The sequence below is a fragment of the Pseudorca crassidens genome, chromosome 3 (genome assembly GCF_039906515.1).
Source record: "Pseudorca crassidens isolate mPseCra1 chromosome 3, mPseCra1.hap1, whole genome shotgun sequence".
NCBI lineage: Eukaryota > Metazoa > Chordata > Mammalia > Artiodactyla > Delphinidae > Pseudorca > Pseudorca crassidens.
The window spans coordinates 162,740,456-162,757,879 of record NC_090298.1 but is presented as its reverse complement, the minus strand read 5'-3'; the positions used below and the strand labels follow the sequence as shown (position 1 = coordinate 162,757,879).

The 17,424-nt window shown below is 55.0% G+C and overlaps 1 protein-coding gene and 1 long non-coding RNA gene across 6 annotated transcripts; one reads left to right on the top strand and one right to left on the bottom strand.

The window, feature by feature from the left end:
• The first annotated feature begins 96 nt into the window (after positions 1-96).
• MAN2B1 (mannosidase alpha class 2B member 1) lies at positions 97-15,721 on the top strand. Of its 2 annotated transcripts, XM_067733415.1 has the most exons (24): positions 99-299; positions 1,000-1,102; positions 1,276-1,449; positions 1,812-2,005; positions 2,620-2,752; positions 2,973-3,118; positions 3,563-3,679; positions 6,560-6,645; positions 6,730-6,850; positions 6,930-7,008; positions 7,222-7,331; positions 7,589-7,696; positions 7,980-8,096; positions 9,233-9,406; positions 10,516-10,613; positions 10,696-10,813; positions 12,388-12,506; positions 12,597-12,698; positions 12,875-12,962; positions 13,139-13,219; positions 13,646-13,873; positions 14,324-14,479; positions 14,575-14,677; positions 15,168-15,410. In XM_067733415.1, exons 1-24 carry the CDS (start codon positions 138-140, stop codon positions 15,275-15,277), a joined length of 3,027 nt encoding a protein of 1,008 aa, XP_067589516.1. In that variant the 5' UTR covers positions 99-137; the 3' UTR covers positions 15,278-15,410. The 2 variants fall into 2 exon arrangements, with proteins under 2 accessions (XP_067589515.1, XP_067589516.1); XM_067733414.1 differs by lacking the exon at positions 14,575-14,677 and having other exon boundaries at positions 97-299; positions 15,168-15,721.
• Positions 11,525-14,163, bottom strand: LOC137222344 (uncharacterized). Of its 4 annotated transcripts, none has more exons than XR_010942417.1 (5): positions 14,077-14,163; positions 13,621-13,916; positions 12,572-12,687; positions 12,337-12,474; positions 11,525-11,840 (listed from the first exon to the last, which is right to left on the bottom strand). It is a non-coding gene; the product is annotated as an uncharacterized lncRNA (long non-coding RNA). The 4 variants fall into 4 exon arrangements; XR_010942416.1 differs by having other exon boundaries at positions 12,575-12,687; XR_010942419.1 differs by having other exon boundaries at positions 11,525-11,749; positions 12,575-12,687.
• Positions 15,722-17,424: the final 1,703 nt, after the last annotated feature.

Below are 17,424 nucleotides of genomic sequence, written 5' to 3'. Positions count from 1 at the left end.
CCCATTGGCCAAGCCGGGTTCTGGAGGCGGGGCGTTTACCCGGCCCCAGGCAGGCCCGGGAACCCCCGGGAGGCGGAGGCGGAGGCGGAGGCGGCGGCGCCTGCGGCGGCGGCGGCGGCGGCGGCGGTGTTAGAGCCATGGCCGCTGACGCGCGGTCTTCAGGGGTCCGCGCTGGCGGCGGCCGGGGCGCGGCGGCGTCCCGGACGAGCTCCTGGTCGCTGTGGCCACCGCTCCCGCCTCTCTCCTTTCTCTTTTTGTTGTTGCTGGCGACGCCCAGCGCTTGGGCCGCGGGATACCAGGTGAGCGCGACCAGCGAGCGGAAATGTACAAGAGCCAGAGTGAAGCCTCCAGTAGGGTCCGGAGGTGTGGGTGGGTCTGTTTTGTGGGCGCCTAGTGAATGGTTGCTAATATGACAGTGTGGTCTGAGTGCATGCTTTGTGTCATTGAGAAGTCTGGCTGTGCGTGTCTGAGAATGGGGCTGTCTGTGGCTGCTTCCCTTGCTTCTGGACTTTGCACGCATTTACCTGTGTGGCTGGATGTGAGCGGGCCAGCAGCTGTATGTGTGGCGAGGACTGGTGGAGAGCTGGGAGTCAGCTGCCTGAAGTTCTAGCTTGGCTCCTCCACTTCCTGGCTGCGTGATCTTGGCCAAGTCACTTCACCTCTCTGATCCTCAGTGTCCTCATCTGAAAACTGGAGATAATGTCGCCCCCACCCCGCAGGCTGACTGCTTGGTATTTGCAAATGCTTAATAAACATTAGCTACTACTATTATTTCTACAGGGTGTGAATGAGAGGTGCTCTGAGAAGTTGTGTCAGGTGGGAGTTGCATCTGTGACACAACTATGTGTGTCCTCCCTGGGAGGGGCTGGCCCCACCTGAGCCACTTGCCTCTAAATCAAGGCTCACCTTATGCCCTCCCCAACGCCCCACTGCAGCCTGCCTCTTAACCTTGGGGTTACTGACAGGGTATGTGTGTTTGTGTTTGGGGTCCCTGTGCAGACATGCCCCAAGGTGGAGCCGGACATGCTGAATGTGCACCTGGTGGCCCACACACATGATGACGTGGGCTGGCTCAAGACGGTGGACCAGTACTTCTACGGCAGTGAGTAGAGGGTGGGGACTGACCCCTAGGACTCCCATGGCCCCTCGGAGCCCCTCGAATTCTTTTTCAGCCCTGGACATTAGGGTGGGGGCAATACCCAGCTTGGGCTTCTGTGTCTAGGATTATGCCCCTTGGCTTGCTGGTCCCTGACTGCCTGACCCCTATTCCCATAGTCAAGAATGATGTCCAGCACGCGGGCGTGCAGTACATCCTAGACTCGGTCATCTCTTCCCTGCTGGCGGAGCCCACCCGCCGCTTCATCTATGTGGAAATCGCTTTCTTCTCCCGTTGGTGGCGACAGCAGACAAATGCAACGCAGGAAATCGTGCGGGACCTGGTGCGACAGGGTGAGGCTGCCCTAAGGAAGTGAAAAGAGGAAACCCAGCCCAGCTTCTGTTTCCACTACTCTGGCTTCTGAGATTTTTATCATACCAAGTGCTGCCTGTATGTGGCTGCACCTGCCTGGAATTTCTCTGTATTTGGAGAACTCCTGTGCGTCCTCTAAGGCCCCACCTCCAGTGAATCCTCTGGAAAGCCTGCCATGCCAGGAGGGCTTCTGTTCAGTATCTCTCTACACTGGCCTGGGAGTGACCCCTCTTCGCCTCTCAGGCCTGGGCATGCAGGCAGGTCTTCTCGTCCCCGGCATCACCAACCCCGGCCCCACTCCTGGCCCTGACAGCTGACTTGGACTTTGCCCCTCCCGGCACAGGACGCCTAGAGTTTGCCAATGGTGGCTGGGTGATGAACGATGAGGCGGCCACCCACTATGGAGCCATCATCGACCAGATGACACTCGGGCTGCGCTTCCTGGAGGACACGTTTGGCAGCGACGGGCGCCCCCGTGTGGCCTGGCACATCGACCCCTTCGGCCACTCTAGGGAGCAGGCCTCGCTGTTCGCGCAGGTCTTTTCCTGGCCTCTTGGGCCAGCCCCTTCATTCCCTCTGACTCCTCCCCCGGTCACTCAAGCCCCTCCCTTCCCTGAAAGTTCACTCAGACCAGGCCCTGCCCCTGGCCCTCTGGCCCCTTGAGACCCTGCCTCTTGGGTGACCTGTGAATCCCATTCCTTTTCTGCTCTGGCCTTGACCCTTCTCTGCCCCAGCCTAGGCTGACCGCCCCCCCGCCACCGCACGCTCACGTCCAGCTGGCTCCTCCCCCCCTCCCCGACCCCACCCCGTCTGCTCTGATCCTGGCTCCTCCCCAAGTGGGGTGGCAGGCGATGGCCTGCTGTTTTGCAGCCGGCTTCATTACCTGTGCCATGACCCCGCCTCCTTCCCGTGCTTAGGCTGCGGAAGGTGGAGGTGGGTTCTAGCGTTGGACCAGCTCCCTCCCGGCGCTCCCCGCAGGACTTCCGACCCTCCCCAAGTTCAAAATGAACTGGAGGGCCTCCCTGGTTTTAGACCTGGTTTTTCTATCCGTGCTCTGAAGGGGTGGCGGTTGGTGAGGAGAGGGCTAGGCCCTTATTTATCCTGCCCTGTCCTGCTCTCCCATCCCACTCTTCATCCTGCCCCACCTCCAGATGGGTTTTGACGGCTTCTTCTTCGGACGCCTGGATTATCAAGACAAGAGCGCGCGGAAGGAGAAGATGGAAATGGAGCAGGTGTGGCGGGCCAGCGCCAGCCTGAAGCCCCCCGCCGCGGACCTCTTCACCAGTAAGGGGGTGGAGTGGGGAGAGGGCTGCCCCCACGCTCAGAAGGGCCCTGGGCTTGGTTTTATAGCCAGCTGTCATTGTCTTGAAATTCTTAATAATTTAGGAACAAGGGCCCGGCATTTGCACTTTGCACTGGGCCCTGCAAATTCTGAAGTCCGTCCCTTGTGGGGCCTGGCAGGTCTAGGGGGTGGGGCCACCCCTGAGCCTGGTGTGGCCCACAGGTGTGCTCCCCAACATTTACAACCCACCGGATGGTCTGTGCTGGGACACGCTGTGTGCCGACAGGCCCTTTGTGGAGGACCCACTCAGCCCTGAGTACAACGCCAAGGACCTGGTCCATTACTTCCTGCAGTTGGCCACTGCCCAGGTAACCTGGTACCCAGAACCTGTGCCTCTGGTGTACATGCACGGGGCCCTTCCACCGGCCCAGGCAATCCCTAGCACCTCCTCACCATCCTCGGAGGAAGGTAGTGTTCCTTTCACCATCACTATGCCCTCCTCCTGGATTTGTGTGTGTTCCTGACTAGAAATGTGGACCCCTTCACCACTGCACACCTCCACCATGATCATGAGACAGCATGGCACGGTGCCTCAGTACCCATGTCTGGGTGGTGAGCCCAAGAGAATTACCCAACAGCTTGTGGCTATTTTTCTGTTATGTCCCTCTGCTCTCACGTGACACACTTCCACCCCTGCCCCCCCATGCCTCTGTGCACCCACATTCTTGACCACGTATATATCGAGACACAGCTGTCCACAGGGGTGGCCCAGGAGACCCTGGCCTGAGGACACCCCCCCATCCCACCTACAGGGCCAGCACTACCGCACCAACCACACTGTGATGACCATGGGCTCAGACTTCCAGTATGAGAATGCCAACATGTGGTTCAAGAACCTTGACAAGCTCATCCAGCTGGTCAACGCCCAGGTGAGTGTGCCTACCCCGTGGGCACCTGTGCTTGTATCCCTGGGCCTTGGGTCACGTACATTATCTATGGGTGCTATCTTAGTTTTCTATGGCTGCTTTAACAAATTACCACAAACTTAGTGGCTTAAAACAACAGAAATCATGTTATCTTACAGTTCTGTAGGTCACAAGTCTGACATGGGTCTCACTGGGCTAAAATCAAGATGTCAGCAGGGCTGCGTTCCTTCTGAAAGCTCTAGGGAAAAGTCTCCTTGCCTTGTCCAGCTTCTAGAGGCTGCCCACTTTCCTTGGCTCATGGCCCCCTCCTCCATCTTCAAAGCCAGCAACACAGCAGCTCTCTGAGCCTGCCTCTGGTGTTACATCTCTTTTTCTCACTCTCACTTCTTTCTCCTCCCTCTTCAACTTTTAGAGACCCTTGTGATTACATTGGACACACTAGATAATCCAGGATAATCTCTCTAGTTTAAGGTCAGCTGATTAACAGCCTTAATTCTGCAGGCTTAATTCCCTTTTGCCATGTAACCTAACATAGTCACAGGTTCTGGGGATTAGGACATGGACATCTTTTGGTGGCCATTATTCTGTCTACCGTGGATGTATTGATGTGGCCTCTGTAAATGGTCTGTGGCTGTGTGGGCAGGCATTCACTCTCCCATCAGCACAGAACCTCGTCTCCCCTCCCCCATCATTTCATCCCCAGAGTTGCCTACTGGCACAGTCTTTTTTATTTTTATTTTTTTTAAAATTATTTATTTATTAATTTATTTTTGGCTATGTTGCGTCTTCGTTGCCATGCGCGGACTTTCTCTAGTTGCGGCGAGTGGGGGCTACTCGTTGCGGTGCGCGGGCTTCTCATTGTCGTGGCTTCTCTTGCTGCGGAGCATGGGCTCTAGGCGCGCAGGCTTCAGTAGTTGTGGCACATGGGCTCAGTAGTTGTGGCTTGCAGGCTCTAGAGCTCAGGCTCAGTAGTTGTGGCGCACGGGCTTAGCTACTCCGCGGCATGTGGGATCTTCCCGGACCAGGGATCGAACTTGTGTCCCCTGCATTGGCAGGCAGATTCTTAACCACTGTGCCACCAGGGAAGCCCTGGCAGTCTTTAATGTCCTCACCTTCCACGCACTCCCTACATTGCTGTTTCACCAAAAACAGCTCTCAGTAACGTAATCAAGGGCCTTCCAGAAGACATTTCCCAATCCTCCCCAAGCCCCTGGTCCCTGAGGAGGCTTCAACACCTTGACTACTTCCTCCTGCAAATACCATGTTCCTGGGCTGCCAGAAGATCACACTCTTTTGGTTTTTCTCCTGCCTGCTCCTTCACACACTCCATTTTACTGGAAATGGAGTTCCTTGGTTCAAATCCTGGTTTTGCCACTTACTGGCTCTGTGACCTTGAGGAATGTTCTTAAGCAGTCAGTGCCTCAATTTTCTTATCTAGGAAATGGGCATAATGGTGGTTCCCAGCTGACAGGGCTATTGATGAAAGTTTAATGAGTTCATTTGCATAGACCAGTAGACCAGTGCCAGGTAAATAATAAGTATTACGGTTGTTTATTATTATTATTTAGGGCTGAAAATCTGCTGCTGCTTAAGACACCAGTTGCAACTGGTGTTGCTTCTCTAGGAAGCCTTCACCAGGCCCCAGCCGAGCTCTTGCTCTTTCCTCTGTGCTCACAGGAGTCCCCACAAATACCTGTGATGATACATCTAGGCTGACTGTAACCAACTGACTATCTGTTCAGTTTCTCTCCTCTGCACTTGGCTGTGAATACCGTGAGAGCAGGGTTAGCCTTTGGTTGTAAGTTGTGTCCACAGTCCTGAGCATGCTGCAGAATCAAGTGATTGTTTGCTCAGTGAACACAGTGTGTGTGTATGTAAATCTGTACGTGAGTGTGTGTTCAGGGGTGTAAATGTGTGTTTGCACATAAAGGCATGTAGTCCTATGCACTTCTCTTCATTCACTCAAGTGTTTGTTTTGTTTATTTTTTAAATTATAGTTGATTTACAATATTGTATTGTATTACAAATATTGTATTAGTTTCAGGTGTACAGCAAAGTGATTCAGTTATATATAATTTTTCAGGTTATTTTCTATTATAGGTTATTATAAGATGTCGAATATAATTCCCTGTGTTATACAGTAAATCCTTATTGCTTATGTACTTTATGTATAGTAGATTATATCTGTCAATCCTATACTCCTAATTTATCTCTCCTCCCCTCCCTTTCCCCTTAGGTAACCATAAGTTTGTTCTCTATGTCCGTGAGTCTGTTTCTGTTTTGTACATAGATTCATTTGTATTATTTTTCAGATTCCACATATAAGTAATATCATATAGTATCTGTCTTTCTCTGACTTCACTAAGTATAATATTCTCTAGGTCATTCAAGTGTTTATTGAGCACCTACTGTGTACGAGGCACTGGGGACACAACTCGAGCAGAACAAACATCCTTTAACTCACGGAGGTCACCTTCTTGTTCCTCCACCTCCCTCAGTTGAAAGTGAGCCTCCATTCATTATAACAGTTGTGTCATCTGGCAATAACCTTACAGTGCTGAGGAGTTATTATTCCTGTCCTATAATGTCATATTTAGTTTTTCCATGAAAGTTTTAAATAATAAAATTGGAATTATTTAAAGTTTAGTAAAATCTTAGGTTTATTCTTGCATCCCTGAAATTCTTTCCAGGCTGGTAATATTTAGCTTCGGCCAACATTCATTTTCACACTTGGCCATTGGTTTGCACTCAAACTGTGTATTAAGAAAGAGAATCTGAACCGACTGGATGCATGAATGTGTGCACGTGTGTGTGTAAGTTTGTGCACACTTGTGGGTCCCCCCCTCCCCGGGCTCCTGAGCTCACACAGACACCTCCCCGCAGCAACAGGCCAACGGGAGCCGCGTCAATGTTCTCTACTCCACTCCAGCCTGTTATCTCTGGCAGCTGAACAAGGCCAACCTCACCTGGTATTTGGGGGGACTGGGGAGCCTGGGGATGGGTGGCATGCCCTGTGGGTCATGACCCTGCCCTCAATGCTGCTGCCGTTGCAGGTCGCTGAAAGAGGATGACTTCTTCCCTTACGCCGACGGCCCCCACATGTTCTGGACCGGTTACTTTTCCAGCCGGCCTGCCCTCAAACGCTATGAGCGCCTCAGCTACAACTTCCTGCAGGTAGGTGGGCGCCAGGCTCAAGGGGGTGGCTCAGGGGTCCTGACAGACCTGGTGCCCCAACATACCCCCTGCTCTACAGGTGTGCAACCAGCTGGAGGCGCTGGCGGGTCCGGCAGCCAACGTGGGACCCTATGGTTCCGGAGACAGTGCACCCCTCAGTAGGTGTCCAGCGGGTGAGGGGACGGGGGCGAGGCTGAAGCTGGACTCCAGACCTCCACTGCCCCCTCGAGTCCCTTCTTTTTTTTTTTTTTCGAGTCCCTTCTTAAAGCCCCTAAGAACCCAGCCTGCCAGCACATGACTTTTCACGTCTCCTTGGGGTCGGGGGCCAAGAGTCCTGCGGAGACCCCACCCGGCTCACCGTCTGCCTGCAGATGAGGCGATGGCCGTCCTCCAGCACCACGATGCGGTCAGCGGCACCTCCCGCCAGCACGTGGCCAATGACTACGCTCGCCAACTTGCAGAAGGCTGGGGGCCCTGCGAGGTGCGAGGGCGGAGCCTGGGAGAGGCGGAGACAGGAAGGGGCAGGCCCTGGAGCAGAAGGGGCGGGGCCAGCACGGGAAGTGGTCGAAAACAGCGGAGTGGTGTCTGGAAGGGCTCGTGGGGCGGGGCTTGTGGAAGGAGGGGCGGGTCCTGGGATGGGAGGGGCGGAGAAGGCAGGGGCGAGGCTGGGGGCGGGGCGGCGAGGAGGTGACGGTCTTGGTGGCCGGAACATACCTTCCTCTTTACGCGCCTCCCCAGGTTCTCTTGAGCAATGCGCTGGCGCGGCTCAGTGGCTCCAAGGAGGACTTCATGTTCTGTCGCAAGCTCAACATCAGCGTTTGTCCGCTCACCCAGACCTCAGAGAGCGTGAGGCGGCTTGGACGGGGAGGGGCGGGGCCGGGGGACCATCCCGTGGGTGGTGGGTGGGACGGCAGCGCGGAAAGGAGGCGGGGCTGATGGGCTCTCGAGGCCTCAACGGGTTGCTAATCACTCTGGGGCGAGATCACTGGGGGCTCAGTGAAGTGGCGGCAGGACGGAGACCAGTGTACCACTTGGGGGTTTGAATCACCCAGGGACGTTGCTGCACATGGTGAGTGGGTTTGCAGAAGGCGTATTGTGACCCATGCCTGCTCTGATCCTCCCACCCCAGTTCCAGGTGACCATTTATAACCCCTTGGGGCGGAAGGTGGATTGGATGGTGCGGCTGCCTGTCAGCAAACACGTTTTTCTCGTGAGGGACCCCAGTGGCACAGTTGTGCCCAGCGATGTAAGGCCACTTGACAAATATTTTTCCCTGAATACCACAACCCATGAATACTTAACCCCTTGGAAACCTCCCGCCATGAGCATTTCTCCCTTCGCCCCATGGACACTTCCCCCAGGTTTATTTCCCTCCATGGATCTCTCCTTCCATGGACACCTCCCTCTCTTGGATACCTCCCCCTCCATGGATACCTTCTGCTCATTACTGTCTCTTCTTCTGAATATCTTCCCCCTCTACCCCTTAATATCACACCCCCTTGGGAACATTACCCCATCTCATGAGTATCTTCCCCCCCTTTTTAAAAATGTATTTTATTTATTTATTTTTGGCTGCGTTGGGTCTTTGTTGCTGCACGTGGGCTTTCTCTAGTTGCTGAGAACGGGGGCTATTCTTTGTTGTGGTGTGGGGGCTTCTCATTGCGGTGGTTTCTCGTTGCGGAACACAGGCTCTAGGCGCGTGGGCTAAAGTAGTTGTGGCACGCGGGCTCAGTAGTTGTGGCGCACAGGCTTAGTTGCTCCGCAGCATGTGGGATCTTCCCGGACCAGGGCTTGAACCCGTGTCCCCTGCATTAGGCAGGCAGATTCTTAACCACTGCGCCACCAGGGAAGCCCTCTTCCCCTTTTAAATATCTCCCCGTTAAAAAGCTTCCTGTTTATGAATATTCCCCTCATCCTGGAAGGCCTCTTCCCACTAACCTCTTCCTCCCCCAAGAATCTGTCTTTCCCTCCCTCCCCTGTGTCAAGGATCTCTTCCTGAATTTACTCCCTCACTTCTCCCACTTCCCACAGTAGCTCCACCCTCCTAGTGGATTTTTCCCACCTTATGAATCTTTGCAATCATTTTTTTTTTGGCCATGCAGCTTGCAGGATCTTCGTTCCCCAATCACAGATCGAACCCATGTGCCCTCTGCAGTGGAAGCACAGAGTCCTAACCACTAGACTGCCAGGGAATTCCCTCTTTGCAATCTTTAACTCAGCATTTCTGACACTCGCATCCCTTCTGCCCAACTCCTAAATTTCCTCTCCCCATCCTGGAACTCTTTCCCCTCCTCAAGTTTGACCCCTCCCTGTATGTGTAGTGTGGCTTTATATGTGTACTCAACAGCGTCTTGACTTGGTTTCCTTCCTCCCTTACCCAAGGTGGTGATGATTCCCAGCTCAGACAGTCAAGAGCTGCTTTTCTCAGCCTCAGTGCCTGCCTTGGGCTTCAGCATCTACTCAGTAACCCAGGTGCCTGGCCAAAGCCCCCAGGCCCACGTCCACCATCCCAGATCCCAGAAGCCCTGGTCTCGTGTCTTGGTCATCCAGAATGAGGTGAGACCCTATTCATATCCCCTTCCATTCCTGGGTGACAAATTTGAGATGTGGCAGTAAGCCACATGGACCCTGGGTCAGTGGGTCTTAGGTTCATGGTCTAGCATCATCAGCCCCCCATTGTGTGTCCTCAAGTGAGTGACCGTCTTCCTTTGAGCCTCAGTGTCCTCTCCTGGGGCTGTTATGAGGACCCAATGTAATCATGGGTGACACTTGACAGAAATGTCAGAGCTGATGGAGGTAGGGTTTTGCAAATTAAGTGAGGCATGTCAGAGACTTGGGGGAGGGAGCCGTGTGGCCATTTTCAGGGAAGAAGGATCCAGTCAGGTAGGGAGCAGCAGACACAAAAGCCCTCAAGTAGGCGGGTGATGGGTGTTCAAAGAACACTCAGTGTGGCTGAAACAGGGTGTTGGGGTGGAGGTGATAGGTCAGATCATGCGAGCCTTAAGGGAAGGCTGAGGGGAGGACTCTGGCTTTTACTGTGAAGGAACCACGGGAGAAACAGGGTTGCATTAAGACTCTTGTGGGTCCTAGCACTTTGGCCTTTGTGGGTTCCTCCTTCCATAAAAATGTTAATTATATTTCATGATAGTATGGATATTAACATGAATATTAACCATGCAGAATTCAATATAATGTATTCATTATTATTTCATTCAGGTTTTCTTCTGAACCTAAAAGAAATTGAGATTTATACCTTTCCATGGGCCCTAAAAATCTTGTGGGTCCTGGCACTGTGGTTCCTCTGTCAGTTGCATAAGCAGCCTGGGTCCCGAGCAGATGGGCTGTGATCTCACTTCTGGTGTTACAGGCACCTTTTGGCAGTTATGGGGGGAAAAGACTGGGGAGCGAGCATGGAAGGTGGGAGATCAGGAAGGGGTTGGCTGCAGTCCAGGAAGGCCATTGAGGTGGTGAGAAGTGGTCAGATTGAGGGTAAGGTAGAAAGTGGAGCTGTTCAGATTTGCTAAAAGAGTCAGAGGTGAGGAGTAAGAGAGAGAGAGGAGGGAAGGGTGGGTGACTCCAGGGTTTTCTCCTGAGCCCCAGGAAGGATGAAGCTGTCGTTGGCTGAAGCGGTGGTCATTAATGTCTGTCCACCCATTTCTCCCCAGTACATCCGGGCTAGGTTTGACCCTGACTCAGGGCTCTTGATGGAGTTGGAGAACCTGGACCAGAACCTCCGGCTGCCTGTTCGCCAAGCCTTCTACTGGTGAGGGAGGACCACCAGGTCAAGGAACAGGTGTGAGCAGAGCTGGGGTCCCTTGCCTGACTCTCACCTGCCCTGGCCCCAGGTACAACGCCAGTACAGGCAACGGTCTAAGCTCCCAGGTCTCAGGTGCCTACATCTTCAGACCCAACCGACAGCAACCACTGCTTGTGAGCCACTGGGCTCAAACCCACCTTGTGAAGGTAAGGGGTTAAGACTGATGAGTGGGCACTTGGGGATGGGGCATGTGAGGGGTGTGTGTGTGGAGGGTGGTGTGCCATGCGTGCAGTGAGGGGAGGATTTACATCTCCAACAAATAAGAAGGCTAAGACCCGAGGGGAATACTTGAGGATCCTCCCACAGGGTTGATATTCATGGCTGGTTGTGTGACAGTCACGCCATGGAAGCACATAGAAAGGCATTCACATCTGTTGTGAATGTCAAGATTATACTTAGCTTTTGAAATTGGGGGTGGGATGCTCCCATTTGGCCAACAGATAGGGAGAGCCAGGGGTAACTGCTTGCAGATTTCACCAAGGATCTGTGGTAGGAGGGGATTTTATCTGGGGTGGACATTTAAAGGTTCACACTTGGATAGGGCTTGGGTGATTCTAACTTAGGGTGGATATTTGAGGGTGCATCTGGCTGGGAACAGGGGCTCAGGCTTGTGGGGTTTCCTGGGGCCTTTCGTTGACGTTTCCTCTTAGGGTGGGAATGGGGCAGGTAACGGAAAGCCTCACACTTGACATGATTCTCCTTGAGGTGAACACCTGCATACCTGGGTCACTGTATGAGGATATAGTTTTGCTTCCTGTAACAGGGTTACCCAAATTAACCATGCCTAAAACAAGATGGAAGTTTCTTTCCATCTAACGGAAAGTCCGGGCAGGTGGGATGGTTCAGTAGTCATCTAGTCTTCTATCATTTTTTATTTTTTAATTTTTAAAAATTTTTGGCTGCTTTGGGTCTTCATTGCTGCGTGTGGGCTTTTTCTCTAGTTGCGGAGAGCGGGGGCTACTCTTCATTACGGCGCACAGGCTTCTCATTGTGGCGGCTTCTCTTGTTGTGGAGCATGGACTCTAGGCGCACGGGCTTCAGTAGTTGTGGCACTCGGGCTCAGTAGTTGTGGCTTGCAGGCTCTAGAACACAGGCTCAGTAGTTGTGGCACACGGGCTTAGTTGCTCTGTGGCATGTGGGATCTTCCTGGACCAGGGCTCGAACCCATGTCCCCTGAATTGGCAGGCAGATTCTTAACCACTGTGCCACCAGGGAAGCCCTAGTCTTCTATCTTATTGCTCTACCCTCCTTAGCATTCAGCTTCCACCTCATGGCCCAAGATAGCTGCTCAAGCTCCAGCCATCACATTTGCATTTGAGCCAGTGGAAGAGGGAAAGGGGCAAGGAACATTGTTCACACAACTTTAACTGAGCCAAACATGGTCACGCAGCTACTCAGAACCTCAGGGAAGACGAAACAGTACAATCTATTCCCAGTAGCCATGTGCTAAGCTAGAATCCTGTTCTAAGGAGGGGAGACACGGTAATGATGGGCAGCAAGCATGTATGCCAAACTCAAAATTTACATGGCTATGACTGCGGTACAAAGTGTGGGCATCACACCTAGGCAGGTGGGGGAGGTGGGTGGGGCTCCCAAGCTATCAGTGGGGTTGACCCTGATGTAGGCCTTTATGAGCTTCACAGCAGGGGTGGACATTTGCAGGGCTTACCTCTGCTCAGCTGCACGCTTACACCTGCCCTTCACCCCCATGTGCTTGCAGACAGCCTTGGTGCAGGAAGTGCACCAGAACTTCTCAGCCTGGTGTTCCCAGGTGGTTCGTCTGTACCCGGGACAGCGGCACCTGGAGCTGGAGTGGACGGTGGGGCCAATACCTGTGGGGTGAGTGGTGGAGGCTGGGAGTGGGGGCTGAGTGAAGGGCAGAGTGGAGTTAAAGTGAAGCTCACCACCTTGCCATCCCATTGGGTATAGTGATGGCTGGGGGAAGGAGGTCATCAGTCGCTTTGACACTGTGCTGGAGACAGACGGACTCTTCTACACTGACAGCAATGGCCGGGAGATCCTGGAGAGGAGGTGGGGTGATTGGGGGCACTGAGGGGTGGTCTGTGGTCTTTTGGGGCCCAGGGCCAGTGGGGGCACCTGCTGATCCTAATGAGTGTGGGAGGGAGAGGGTGAAGGGGGAGTGAGGAGTGGGTGAGCGGGGAAGGGGAGCCAGACCCCGGGCCTGATCAAATCCCACCCCACCCCAGGCGGGATTATCGACTCACCTGGAAGCTGAACCAGACTGAGCCAGTGGCGGGAAACTACTATCCAGTTAACAGTCGCATTTACATCACGGTACCCATCCCATCCTGCTCCCCACATCTTCCTGACACCCCTTTACAGAGCAGGGGTTATCTCTCATTCTTAACATCTCCCAACTGTTCTCAGCAGTCTCCACCATCCTTGTGGGGCCTGCCTGGGGGCCAGGGCTGGCCGGCAGTGCAGCCCCTCACTCACCCCTTGCCCCCCAGGATGGGAACGTGCAGCTGACTGTGTTGACTGACCGCTCCCAGGGGGGCAGTAGCCTGAGTGACGGCTCCTTAGAGCTCATGGTGAGTGGTCCGAGCCCCATCTAAGTCAGGGTCCTCCTACCAGTTCCCTCCCTGGCCCCCTGCAGGACCTTGAAGCCAGTTTCTGTTGCTAGGTGCACCCCTCCGTTTGTGGTCCCCGCTAAGCGGAGCCCTCCATTCCTATGTGAGACATTTACTCCGTGCTTTTATCCAACCCTTACCCAAGCCTCCCCTCCAGGCCCTGATTTGCCCTATCCACGCCCCCATTAGATCCTTACCTCCCGCTGTCCTCGTACCTTGTTAGGTCGGATCCCCACTTCTACTGGGGACCTCCTACCAGACATTCGTCCTCATCCGTTCCACCCCAATCTTCAATTTTTCTTGAAATTCCCACTTGCTTTTGCCCAATTTCTGGCCCAGAAATTGGCTAGAAGGACCCTCACCCTCTCCTGGCCACTCTCCCCGCAGGTGCACAGAAGGCTGCTGAGAGACGATGCACGCGGCGTAGGGGAGCCGTTGCTGGAGGAGGGGTCGGGGCTTTGGGTGCGAGGGCGCCACCTCGTGCTGCTGGACAAGGCCCGGACCGCGGCCGCCGGGCACCGGTTACAGGCGGAGAAGGAGGTCCTGGCCCCGCAGGTGGTGCTGGCCCGAGGTGGCGGCGCCCCCTACCGCCTCGAGGTCGCCCCTCGCACGCAGGTGAGGGGCGGTGGGGCCGGCAGAAAGAGGACCCGAAGGAAGCCTGCGGGGGAGGGGCGGGGTTGAGGGCGGATTTACCTAGGCTTAACTGGGACCCACCTCGCCTGCCCCTACCCGTCCTGGGGAGGACGTATGCTAGTCCAGTACCCTTAGCTCAGCCCCGTCACCCCGGCAGCCTCGGCCCGGCCCTCTCGTCTATTCACCTCCTCTAGCCGGGTCTCTCCACTCTTCCTCCCCGTCCTAACTCAGTCTCAGACCAAATCCTTTGTGCCCCCAACCTGACACCGCCCCGTTCCCTCATTGGCTCTGTCCTGGGTGAGCCCCGCCACTCACCGGTAAGCCCCGCCCCCTCACCGCGGCCAAGGCCAGTCCCTCCACGCCGGGTCTCCGCCTCCTGACCGCCATTCAGTCCCGCCCCTCGTGGCTCAGCCCCGCGCCACTCTCCCGCAGTTTTCGGGGCTACGCCGAGAGCTGCCGCCTTCCGTGCATCTACTAACATTAGCCCGCTGGGGACCGGAGACGCTGCTGCTGCGCTTAGAGCACCAGTTCGCCGTAGGGGAGGACTCGGGCAGCAACCTGAGCTCGCCGGTGACCTTGGACTTGACGGTGAGGAGGGCAGAGGTGGGAAGGAGACAGGAGAGAGGCGGGAGGGGAAACCCCAGCTTTGTCCCAGCACAGCCCGGCCCATCCACTGCCCGCAGGACCTGTTCTCCGCCTTCACCATCACCGACCTGCGCGAGACCACGCTGGCGGCCAACCAGCTCCGGGCCCACGCCTCCAGGCTCCAGTGGACACCAAACACGGGTGGGGGCCTGCCTGGAGCTGGGGGCCGGGTGGGAAGTGTGGGAATGTTGACCAGGTCCAGGTATAGAGCTCGAGGGCCTGAGTCGGTCGGTGTTCAGATCTAGGTTAGGGGTTTAAGGGACTGAGGTGGGTCCAGCAAATTAGTGGTAGTTCTTGAGGGTTTGAGAATGGAATGCAGTCCCAAGAACAAGATTTGAGAATCTCCGTCGGTGTCTAGTTCCAGAGGCAGGCGTTGGCTTGACGGTCCTTGGGGTGGGGCTTGTGGGTGTGAGGATGGTGACCAGGCACTGGGGAGGGATTTGGGGATCTGGGGGTGGTATCTAGGCCCTGGGAAGCAGTTGAAGGGTCTGTGAGTGAGGCCCTGGGGACGGATTTAAGGTGGTATGTCTGCGTTCAGGATAGGGAGCACAGGGGTGGTGTGGGGTGGCATATAGGTGTTAAGGCAAAGGAAGTCTACGTCCCTCACTCCTTCTCCCCTCCACCTCCACAGGCCCCACACCCCATCCTTCTCCTTCCCGGCTGCTCTCCACCACCATCACGCTACAGCCCATGGAAATCCGCACCTTCTTGGCCTCAGTCCAATGGGAAGAGGACAGCTAGACCTGGTGGAGGCAAGATTCCCCCAGAGCCTGAGCCGGGTCCTCCAGGGGCAGGGCAAACTCTCCCCCTTCTCTTGCTGCTGCTGCTACCACCAAGGAAAGCCATTAAAATGCCACTACCAAGAAAAGACTCAGGTCAAGGTGTAACTGAGCCTGGGTTTTTTTTTTTTTTTTTGAAGGCAGTGGAATTTATGACCCAGAAAGGTCAGCAAACCTTAGCTGACCCTTGACCCAAGGCCTTGCAGGAAGACCACTTGCTGGTTTGAATCCTCTCACCAGAGTCTACACGATTCACACCCCACCTCACCTACCACTCTGTCCGCCACTCCTGCTTCACTCCTCCGTCCACTAGGGCTGTGACACAGCTGTATTTTTGTTTTGTTTTGTTTTTTGCCGTGCCCTGCGGCTTGTGAGATCTTAGTTCCCAGACCAGGGATTGAACCCGGGGCCATGGTAGTGAAAGCGCCGGGTCCTAACCACTGGACCACCAGGGAAGTCCCTGACACAGCTGTTTTGAGAAGCCACTAAGGGCAGGCTTGTGCTGGCTTGTCCTGGGTCCTGGAAGCCAGACATACCCCAGGGCCTCCCATACTCTACTTTGGGGCCCTGAAGGTGGGGAATCTGGGACGTCTTGGGGTGGAGAAAGACTTAAAGGCAGGTCCCAAAGTGGGGCCTTAGACAGGTGGGCTGGAGCTTTGGGCCTCCCAGGAGACAGGTAGAGAGCCTGGTATACCCTGGTTCTGGTGTGTTCTGGAGTCTGTTACAGAGAAAGGAGGCCTTGGGATGAAACCTGAGGTTTAGAGTTGAAAGGAAGTAACTTGCCCTCCAGTTGATACAGTCTTGTGTGGTCCCCTTGAAGGCGTCTGGAGGCTGGGAGGGCATGTCGAGCCCACCTGTAGGCCATGTAGAGAACAGTGTTTGGATGCTCGGGCCCCTGATTCTCAGATGTGCCTTCAGAAAATATTTCTACATCCCCCTTGGTGGGGGAACAGGCATGAGCCTGGGCTGGCTTGGAACCCCCGGGCAGAACACACATGGGGTCTAGGTGGCAGATGTGCCTCTTGAAAAGTTTTCTAAGTCTCCCCCTAGAGAGATAGACCAGAGAGGCCCAAGGAGGGCACCCCAGTCTATTTGCCGTCCTGCATGGGGTCCAATCACCCATGCTGTGTGGGTTACAGGATCTTAGTTCTGCTGACCAGGGACTGAACCCGGGGCCATGGCAGTGAAAGTGCCAAGTCCTAACCACTGCACCACCAGGGAACTCCCATCCCCAGACTTTTAAAAATTTTATTCCAGAAGGGGAAGGCAGCAGAGCTGACTAGGACAGTCTGGGGCATGTGCCCCAGGGCTGCCTGCTGTCCTGCATCGGGTCCTGTCGTAGGAAGTGCCCACCAAAACTGCTTGTAAATATTCCTCTGGTGGCAGGGATCAGGCTGGGCCAGGCAGTGTGCCCCAGGAGTGGCATCGCGTGTCCGGTCATCCATGTGCCTTCTGAAAATGTATCCAAACCCAGGGCATTATCCCAGGAGACCCATGGAGGTTGCCCTGGGTCCTCCCTCAGTTGTGCATGGAGCCCAATCACCGATGCATCCTGTAAACCTCTCTAAGGTGTCCTTGGTAGTGGGCACAGGCACAGCCTAGCCAGAAAGACTCAGGGTGGGTGCCTGAGCCAGCCTGTGGTTCTGCACAGGTCCTGGTATCGGACCCATGGCACCTGGTGGTGCCTCCTGAAAACACACCCACATCCCCGTTCAAAGAGGCAATGACCTGGGCTGGACCTACTGGCCCATTGCGTGTGCCACGGGCTCAGGTGCTATCACTCTTTGGTCATGGTCATTGAGAGCCCCTCCTGAAAAGTTTATGTGACCTTTTGCGGAGGGGAAGACTGGTCTGGGCCAGACATGGAGGCCCGAGGGCACGGCAACCCACTTACTATCCATTGTGGGTCCCTGTTGGCAGAAACGTGCCCCTAATACATTTCTAAGTCCTGATCCAGTGTGGACAGGCTCCGGGATAGTCAGGGAGTTCTGTGTGGAGACCTTAGCATGCCAGTGGTCTTGTGTGGCATGACTGAAAACATGTCTAGTCCCCTCTGGTGGTATAGACAGGGCTGGATGGACCAGTGTGTCCTGGGGAGTGTGACCGTGG

Coding starts and splice junctions, on each gene's coding strand:
- MAN2B1 (XM_067733414.1), top strand. CDS start 138: ATGGCCGCTGACGCGCGGTCTTCAGGGGTCCGCGCTGGCGGCGGCCGG. Junction 7,332..7,588: donor AAGGCTGGGGGCCCTGCGAG/GTGCGAGGGCGG, acceptor GCGCCTCCCCAG/GTTCTCTTGAGCAATGCGCT. Junction 10,814..12,387: donor CTCAAACCCACCTTGTGAAG/GTAAGGGGTTAA, acceptor ATGTGCTTGCAG/ACAGCCTTGGTGCAGGAAGT.